We start from the raw sequence: 9,858 nt of genomic DNA, 5'->3' as shown, positions 1-9,858 counted from the left end.
AGAAACAGCTCGCAATAGCCACAGGAACGTTGCTGCAAGACAGGCATATGTAACGACGACTTAGCGCTCTTAAACGCGTGTGTCATTAAATACAGTCCTCCTGACAACAGGCCAGTGAAAAATCTAACAATCTACAGCAAAACCATCAATTATTATGGGCGTTATAACATACGTGTGCAGCTGGACGAAACATACACGTCGAACCCCCCCAGACGATTTAAATCCCTGACGAAACATACACGTCGAACCACGGCAACGGGTTAAACTTTTAGGGCTGATGAAGCAAAAGGGCTCAACAAACCAGAATTGCCTGCTGATACACTGGGTTTTGTATTCATATGCTGTCTGAATACACTTCACCTTTGCCATTGAAGCATGTGTGACAGTCTGAGAATTATTTTTATAGTGGTTAATGTGTATAATTATGATCCATAGAAGTGTAACTAAATATGTTTCTGTAGGCAGTTCTGGTACCTGCATGCCTGCCCACCTACTTACCTATAGTATAACTACCTGCCTGCTTGCTTACCCACCGTACCTACCTATCTACGTACTTATGCACTACCCCCCACCTACCTACCCATCTACTTACATATCTACCCACCTACCTGCATGCTTGCCTGTCTTCCACAGTACAATATCTGAATGGACTTTGATTAAAATGTGGCCTTCTTCCATCAAAGTTTGGAGTTGGAACACTGCTGACATTACTATGATGAAAAGAAATTTTGCCATATTATTGTAAATGCCTCATTCTTAAACATTCTGGTTATCAAGCAAAGAACAATATTGTTTCTCACCACTAATTGTTTGACATACATTTTGTGATTTCCTGTATATATTAACATGGTAACTTAATCTACTCCTTAGGGGCATATAATGTAGAAAGGTATTCAGACTTCAGCTGGTGTCTTGTGGCCTATGGGATGAACCTTCTTTACCATTTCGTTATTCTACAAGCAGTTGCCATTGTAAGTATATTTAGTGTTTACTGTCATCTCTTTCTGCTCGAGTTTCACAGTTACTATATGAAATTTTAAATAGTTTTCTAGTGTTTGTAAGTTTCCTCTTCCCCTTCTGTGTATTACCTGAAGACAGGATAGAGGCAGTCTGAGTAATTTTCTGAATTTAAATTTAAAACATAGACATTGTCCAAAGAAAATGATCTAGCAAGGTAAACTATGTTTGAATAAACAAAAGATTAACTTTTATAAACGTTAAGACAGTGTTTATTTCTACTGAAATTATGTAGCTAGGACATTGTAAATTCTGTTGATATATTTACCTTTCTATAGTAAAACCTTTGTAATACAGGATTGAAGTAAATAGGAACTTTCCTTCATTGTAACATTTCTCTGGTCCAGAGAATATGAGGTGAAAAACAGCATAAAATTAGTCTATTAATGGAAATAGAAGGGAAAATAGGAATTTAACAAAAAATAGTGTGCTTGAATATTTATTGATTTAATTTCATATAATTTTCTTTTTAATTTCTCGAATTTCTTAGCAGGAACATTGTTGTCATGAATGGGAAAAGATTGTGCCTAATTGCTTATAAGATAGACATGGACTACTAACTAATAAAGTAGTAAAGTTGTCCCTATGCTTAAGTAATTAAGCACTATGCCATGAAGACGTATGGGGGAGTGTGTGTATACGTGTAGATCCACATTTTCTTGACCTTGGCACTAGTTGGAGGTGAGTTGTCAGCTTCATGTCCCGGCTGCTTTACCCCCGGGAATGAGCCCCCAGTACCCATTGTGTAGGAGGTTGGACCCCAGAGCCAGTCTGGATGATTGAAGAAGTGAAAACTCTTGACCCTACTGGGACTTTGAACTCTGACCCCGTGTCCAACCCATAGCCAGTCTCTATACTGACTGCGCTATCCCTGCTCCTAATATTTACTAGAGTGCTAGAAAATTAAATAGTAAAATAAATAAAGGTACAAACAAAGGAGGAGAAGAAAAGTAAAAAATTGAAAATTTATGTACGTGTGGGAACCAAGTCCTGTGCAGACGATTGGTTCATCACCCTTGTCCAAGTTACGACATTTCACCATGTTTTATGAAAATGAAGTAATTGACCATCCATGTATACATTCACTTATTTACATTTTAACATCTTCATTTATGCCTTGTAATTACAGTGAATTTTGAATTTTGAGTTTTACATGATGTTTAACACAGATGTATGTTCATATAATAGAGACTTACACATACTTTCATGCATTTCTTCACAAAACTGTTTGAAGTTACCTCCTCCATCTCGCACCTATGCTTCCCAGCAGTGTCAGTGGAATCCCCCACATTAACCAGTTAGCTGTGTTGGCTCTTGAATCCTGTAATAGCTTCCAGGACATGACTGACCAGGTTGTTGCAGTCTTGTATGTTGTAACATAAATGTTGGGTTCATGTGTAGTTTTGCATAGCAGCTGTTGACAGACTTTGAGGTGAAGATTGTTGTTACCTGGCTTTAGCTCTTGTGCGAGTTTTACATGAAGAGGATACAACTGCTTTTCATGCAGTGTACACCAAACTGCACTCTGAAAGGCCTATCAAGTATGTGACCATGAGTACGAGTCAGTGGATTATCATATACAATACCAATGTTTGCGCATTGTGTCTGCTGCAGTCAACAAGTGCTGGTGGGCGTAAATATACTTTCCTCCATCAGGATGGAGTGTCTGTTGGATTGCTTCTTGTCTGAATACTGATGTTGGTATTCCTTTGATGCAGCTGTAGCATTTTCATCACATAAGGCATACACAAAACTCGTATTGGCATATTCCATGGTAGTAAATAATGTCATATCTTTTGCTGTTGGAAGTAACATGAGCCTAAGTGAATGCAGTATGAGCTCCATCATGTGACATGAATGTACGAAAAACATCAAGGCTACATGTTTGTAATGTGATAATTCTAAACTTGGGGTGAATTGGACAATTGTTTGTTTACTTTTTGAACAACATCCTAAACAGAAGGGGCATGCAGTAGCGTAGTTGGTTGAGGCACTATGCTACAAGCTGGAATGTCGCAGGTTTGAGTCGCAATGAGGTCACTGGATTTTTTCAGTTTAACTAATCCTTCCATTAGCACTGTGGCCCTGGGGTCGACTCAGCCTCTAACAGAAATGAGTACCAGGAATCTTCCTGTGGTTAAGGGTTGCCCAATGTATAGGGCTGGCAACATCACCGCCATCTGTGAGCCAGTCGTCTAGATGATGCTTGAGCCTCGATGTTCCACAACTCGATGGACCTTTACAGCTTTACCTTTTTTTTTTTTTTTTTTTTGCCATCCTAAACAGTGGCCTTAGGGCTTGAATTGTCCTGTGTATATGAGACTAAAAATAAAAAAGGTGACATTTGTAAACAGACTTAAGTTTATTCATGGAGAATATGTAAAGTTTTAATCATTGTCATTTACACAGCATTTAATGGTTATGAGAATGAATATATGCATCTAGAATTGATGATAATCATTGATGTACAGAATTTTAATTTAACATTTGAATTCTAGGTATAGTATTCCAACTTTTATGTTCATCATCACGACCACCACCATTGTTGTGTTTTGAATAATAATCTTTATTTATATATGTATATAGTACTACTGTTATCTGTTTTGCAGCTTATCTGTGTGCCTATTTTTAGCCACATTAGCAGTGCAGCACAAGACCTATCAAGTTTTCTCCTGGCATCCATGTACATGAAATGAATCAGAAACTGCTAAATGGATTTTCATAAAAATTGGAATATTTATGAGTTGGACTAAAATGTGTCAGCACCTCCCAATTTTGAAATAAGTCAGAGATAATGAACTTTTACGTGAAGACATACATGTGTAACTCACAAAATATGTGTGGGGGAGAAAATTTTTTTTGAATACCTAAAAACAGCATATTTTATGTTCAGTTCAGTGTTTCTGTAATTCCTGTGATTTTCAAGGGAATTAAATCAGACACCTCCAAATTTCTATATTAAAAAATGGCCATATTCCCTGGGTTTTGGTTTATCCTCTTCCAACTTTATTAGCACAGATAATCAGGAGTATCCTGTCATAAAGTTATTTATGTTTAAGCCTTCCTAAACCCCAACTTGTCCTTATTTAATTTCTTACATGCTCATTACCACTTATTTTGTTCCTCATTGCCAAACAGTGAGAGTGAGTGTGGTGCATTGCCAGAACTCTAAAGTGAAATCCAGATATTGTGCTTGCAGTACAGATGACATCTGGGCAGTTGTGCATTGTAAGTTCAGTTGCATTAAAACACTTGGGTAATGGATCGTTTGAAGTTTAACAGTGTAATCCTTAATTTTATGTAATTTCTGGTTGTAACAGAGTTTGCTATGCATCATTTTCTTAACTTAACTCATTGAATTTCTGGCTTACTATGTAACCTAACACTCATTCGTGGAACTGAGCCCTTCTTCAGAACCCACTAATCATGCAGCTACTCGAGAACTTCCCAGCATTTTATGGAACCTGAAGGTCCATTACCATGTTCACAAGAGCCCTCCACTGGTCCCTATCCTGAGGAAGATCAATCCAATCTGTACCATCCCATCCTTTCTCTCTTTTAATATTGTCCCCCCCACATCTTTGGCTTCCTAATGGTTTCTTTCCTTCTGGCCTTCCCATCAGTATCCTACATGCATTCCTCTTCTCCTCATTCACGATACATATCCCACTCATCTCATACTCTTTGAATTGATCATTCTAATTACATTTGGTGAAGAGTACAAGTTATAAAGCTTCTTATGCACTTTCCTCCAATCTCCCATCACGCCATCTGTCTTTGGTCCAAATATTCTCCTCAGCACTCTGTTCTCTAATACCTACAGTCTGTGTTCCTTTCTGAATGTTAGAGGTCAAGTTTTGTACCCATACAGAACCGCAGGCAAAATTGTAGTTTTGTATATTCTAATTTTTATGTTTTTAGACAGCAGATGACAGCCACATTAGGTAATTCAGCACTTTCAATGGGCCAGATAAAATGAGAAATTAATAACTCTAGGTATATGAGTTTTATCAAAAGCACAGAATTTCATAAACTAAATACAAAGTATGTGAGAATAAATTATCGTATATTAATGACAACAGACAGTAGCAGCAAATGCTCATATTTTCATCACAAATTATAATAAAACAATGTGAATGATGGAACTCTTTTTGCATTCTTAAAATCTGATTAAATTGAGGTTCAAATTTTGAAACGCCCTGTATTTCGACTTGATGTACTTCATCTGGGAAAAAGTTTGTTCACACAAATATGTCGCCCCAAAAATGGAGATAAATTTACAAGCAGATTTCTTTAAATTTGTAAATTGCTCAGAGTTCAGAAATTTATAAAATTCGATCAAATTTCTTTCCCTGTATTTGTCTTTAATATATGATAATTTTCCTGAAATTCAATAATTTCCATTTGAATTTGACTTGGGACATCTGCAGCATCACAGTCAAACGGATTTTGAAACAATCTAATTTCCTGAGCACTGGCACCCAAATCAGCAAATCGCTTCCGAAATTGTTCTTTCAAATCTGAAATGACTAAATTTGCAAACGAGGAAGGAAATTCTGCTTCACCCTTTTTATGCAACTCTGCACAGTATAGCATATGAACAAAGTTACAATTTTTCACTTGGCTTTCCAGANTAAGCTCGGAATCACATTCCTTGAGAAAAGACCGAAACTGGCGATGGTTAAGTGCATGACAGCGAATGAAATTAACGATAGAAATAACAGGTTTTAAAACAGAGCTCATATCATCGTCTTTTGCACAGAGTGCTTGTTGGTGGATAACACAGTGAAGAAACATTGGCTTTGATATTTCTGCATCCTCACAAGCTTTTGTGATTTGGCCAACCAAACATATTTTTATATCAGACATGTTTTTTCCTCCATCAACTGTCACGCACTGCAGACGGTTCCAGTCCAAATTATATTCTGTTAGTGTTTTTTTGTATTTCTTTGAAGATATCATCTCCTGTTGTAGTGCCATGCATGCTGTGAAGTGACACTAATTCATGTGTGACATTAAGTTCATCATTGACGCCATGAGAAAATAGTAATAGTTGAGAGATATGACAAACATTAGTTTAAATCTATGAACAAGTATTTTTTTTTTACCAGTACTCATTGGAAAATTAGTTCAATTGGCGCATTTCTGCACAATTCTTTCGCGGGCTGGATGTGGCCCGCGGGGCGTAGTTTGGAGACCCTTGCTCTAAAGCAAAGTTGAAAAACGGTGACAATAAAGCATCTTGTTTTAGATCACTATGTATAGGAAAATTAATTATCAGCAAATGTTTACCTATATGGACTACTATACGTTTCATTTAAACACATTTTAATCAGCCTAACTAGTTTCATGGGTACCCCAAACTGTATCAGAATATTGTAAAATACTTCCCTCCTAATTGAATCATAGGCTTTCTTGAAGTCTATGAATAGCTGATGTACTGTCCCATTATACTCCCATTTTGTCTCCAGTATTTGAGGAATGCAAAAGATCTGGTCAGTAGTTTTGTTATGTTGAAACCCACACTGATGATCCCCAGTAATTTGATCTATGTATGGACTTAACCTTGAGAGAAGATTATTAAATAAAATTTTATGTGAAGTTGATAGCAGTGATATCCCCTGATAATTATTACTACAGTCAGTTTTATCGCACTTCTTGTGAACTAATACAATAATAGACTCCTTCAGGCAATTTTTCCTTATGCTAAATAGATGTAATTAGCTTATGGAACTTAGAATGTAATATTTCGCCTCCTGCATTAATCATTTCTGCCAGAATTTGATCACTTCCTGGCAATTTATACCTTTTCAACTTTGCAGTAGCAGTACCATCCTCAAAAGGGCTAGGAACAGGAACTAGCAACTCAGCTGTATATACTTCTATCTGCCTAACATCACTGACCCTATGTACATTCAGTAACTAAGAAAAGTAGTTCTTCCACCTATTCAAAATGTTGTGATAATCTGCAAGCAGATCACCATTCTCATCCTTCACTAAGTTACTTCTAGGTTGGTAACCGCTGTGAAATTCATATATTCCTCTATACAGGTCTCTAATGTTCTTGTTCTTACTGTTTGTTGCAAGCTCATCTGTTTTGTCTTTCAGATGCTCCCTCTTTTTATTCCTGAAATGCCTGCTGGTTTCACGTCTTATATTGTTCAAATTATCCCCATTTATTTTGCTTGGATCCTGTAACCACAGAAGCTTGGCTTGTTTCCTTCTGTTTAATAATTTTGAGCATCCTTCATCCAACCATGGCTTATGCTTCTTCAGTTCATAATAAACTAGACTATCTTTGGCAGAAATTTTGATATTCTCTGCACATCACAGCATGACACTACAATGTGTGAGGCTAATGGACCATGTGACCTTTAATTTCAACAATAAAATGTCTATAGCCGCAGTGTTCTTGGACATCGAAAAAGACTTTGATACCACATGGCACTCTGACTTGCTGTATAAGTTATCTAAATTGGAATTTTAAAACAGTTTGACAAGCTTATTGGGTCCTTTCTTTCACAGCATGAATTCAGAGTTTCAGTGGAAGGCGAAATGTCTATGCCACAGGAAGTGCAAGCAGGGGTGCCACAAGGCTCGGTCCTATCCCCTACTCTTTTCAGTTTGTACATAAATGATACCCCCCAAACACATGGTGTTCATCTAGCCCTCTTTGCAGATGACACCTTTCTATATGCAACAGATTGCAAGGAAGGTTTTATTGCCAGAAAACTCCAGCACAGTCTAAGCTCAATGGAGACCTGTGTGAGTGGCAGAATATACAAATTAATGAAGATAAGACAAGGGGAATCTACTTCTCTCATAATTTTCGACCACTTGAGTCTTGTCTTATGCGAAATGGATGAAATATTCCGTTTGTAAATAGTGCAAAATATCTCAGTGTAATCTTCAATAAGAAAGTTACATGGAGATTGCATGTAGAAATGATGAAAGCCAAGGCCTTCAGAACATTCATTAGAGTATATTCCCTATTCAGATGCGTGCGATTTTGTGCTAATATTACATTGACCCTCCATCTGTAATGACTTAATGCTAATCCCATCTGGGAATTTGTGGCAGATACCAACCTAATGAAATTGCAGCGCCTGCAAAACAAGGTTCTCTAAACCAATGGCAATCTTCCAAGGCACACACCGGTTTCTCAATATACATATGGCTTTCAAAGTAGCAAGTGAATGTTGTCTAGAGACTGTCATTGAAACGTGATCTGTTGTGTTCTTTTCCAGCCTTTACAGGTAAATCTGAACCTTATGTTATGTCCAATGGAGCTGGATCCATTTTATGGTCCATATTATCGCATCATTGCTGTGGCACATCAGGCAATACTTTGTCCCTTAACTTGCAAAGTCTTCTGTGCTGTCTCCTCTCTCTTCGCAACTCCAAAGCAATGCCTGTGTGACCCCTCATGTGAATGCAATTTGGAACAGTGCTGCAATCAGAAAAGGCTTCTTCACAAAGACTGAAGTTATGATCTTTTACTACAGGGTTTCCAGCTCTTAAATTATGTGTCACCAATCCTTTGTAACTAGGCAGAATGTTTTCATTGAAATTACTGGCATATTGTGATAAGCATTGTATTTCAGTTTAAAAAAATTTCATAGGATAATTTTATAGATGAATGTAGTTTTTGTTTTGCATGGGCACAGTAGATTAATAGAAATGAGCCTAAACAGTTTTTTAAACATCTCTCTAATATGGAAGCATAGGAATCTCATATATCCAAAATGACGCAGTATGAAGTATTTTTTCCTTTGCATTTTCTTTATGGTCCCATCTCTTCATGTCAGCCAATCCCAATTATACAACCATAGGAGTAATTATTAATGTGTCTTGTGTGTACAGTAGTATTATACAGGTGTCCATAAAGTCTCTTTACAGTTTTAAAAATTTGTTACAAAGGCAAATGAAAAGACAGATAAGTGGAAATTGTTACAACATGAGACGTATATATTTAAGTCGTCCATTCCTCCCTTTATTGAATATTGTCCCCGTCTCCATAAATTTTTTGTGCCATGCACGAATTGATGGATGTGATGCTGGATCTCTTCCATACTTAATTCTGAAGTTTTGCTGAGTCTGCAGATCCGATTTTGTTTCAATAAACCATGATACACACTGTGCCTTCTCTTGAGGAGTAGCCATTTTGTACGGGGTTCATTTACCAGTACCTCATTCATCAACAGGGTACCTGAAATACACAAATGCCATGTGATAAAAATTTTGGTAACCACTAAATACATACAACAAATCTGATGAAGATATCGCATCAGTTGCCTTTCGAATAAATTTTTGAAATTGTGAAGAGACTTCATGGACACCCTGTACTTTGGCAGAATGTTTTCATGTTTAGTACGTTGCTGTTACTTCACTTTCAGTTACTTCTCATTCTCTTCACACTTCATTCAGTAGAGGGGTCATGTAGTCAATTATGGTATAGATAGATCTGTAATTTTCTTGCTAATCATAATATGGATGCCGCTATATTTGCAAGTATACAGTTTTTCAGTTTTTTCGTACCTCATGGCTGTTCAGATGTAGTAGTATTGTAGTGTAAAGGACAGAAAAGGTGAAACCTTGTATGAAGTTTTAAAAACCTACACTCTGCCTTGGATCAACCACTGATTTACATGTGTTGCAGACAGAACAGCATCTGTGTATTTTGTGTATGTTGGAAATTTGTTGTTGCACGGTAATTAGCTTCTGCCATAACTCCTACTGACCTAAACATTACATTTCTGTTCCATTAACTATTGCAGTAGGCCGCGCCATAGCTCAAGTGGTTAGGCGCTGGCTTTCCACCGCGGCGGCCTGAGTTCGATC

The 9,858-nt window shown here is 37.2% G+C and overlaps 1 protein-coding gene across 5 annotated transcripts in view; it reads left to right on the top strand.

Moving 5' to 3' along the window:
- Nucleotides 1-9,858, top strand: part of LOC111866117 (transmembrane protein 164) — a 24,275-nt gene extending 14,417 nt beyond the window's left edge. For 4 of the 5 annotated variants that reach the window (XM_023854762.2, XM_023854743.2, XM_023854753.2 and 1 more), the window contains 2 exons: nt 871-971; nt 8,265-9,858. In XM_023854762.2, the coding sequence (XP_023710530.1) occupies nt 871-971; nt 8,265-8,501 (338 nt within the window). In that variant the 3' untranslated portion in view covers nt 8,502-9,858. Of the gene's footprint in view, nt 1-870; nt 972-3,626; nt 4,106-8,264 lie in introns of those variants that run through there. The other variant, XM_023854777.2, reaches the window with a different exon arrangement.

The sequence above is a fragment of the Cryptotermes secundus genome, unplaced genomic scaffold (assembly GCF_002891405.2).
Source record: "Cryptotermes secundus unplaced genomic scaffold, Csec_1.0 scaffold1054, whole genome shotgun sequence".
Lineage (NCBI taxonomy): Eukaryota > Metazoa > Arthropoda > Insecta > Blattodea > Kalotermitidae > Cryptotermes > Cryptotermes secundus.
Note: the sequence above shows the minus strand (reverse complement) of the source record. Positions and strands in the feature narration are given on the sequence as shown.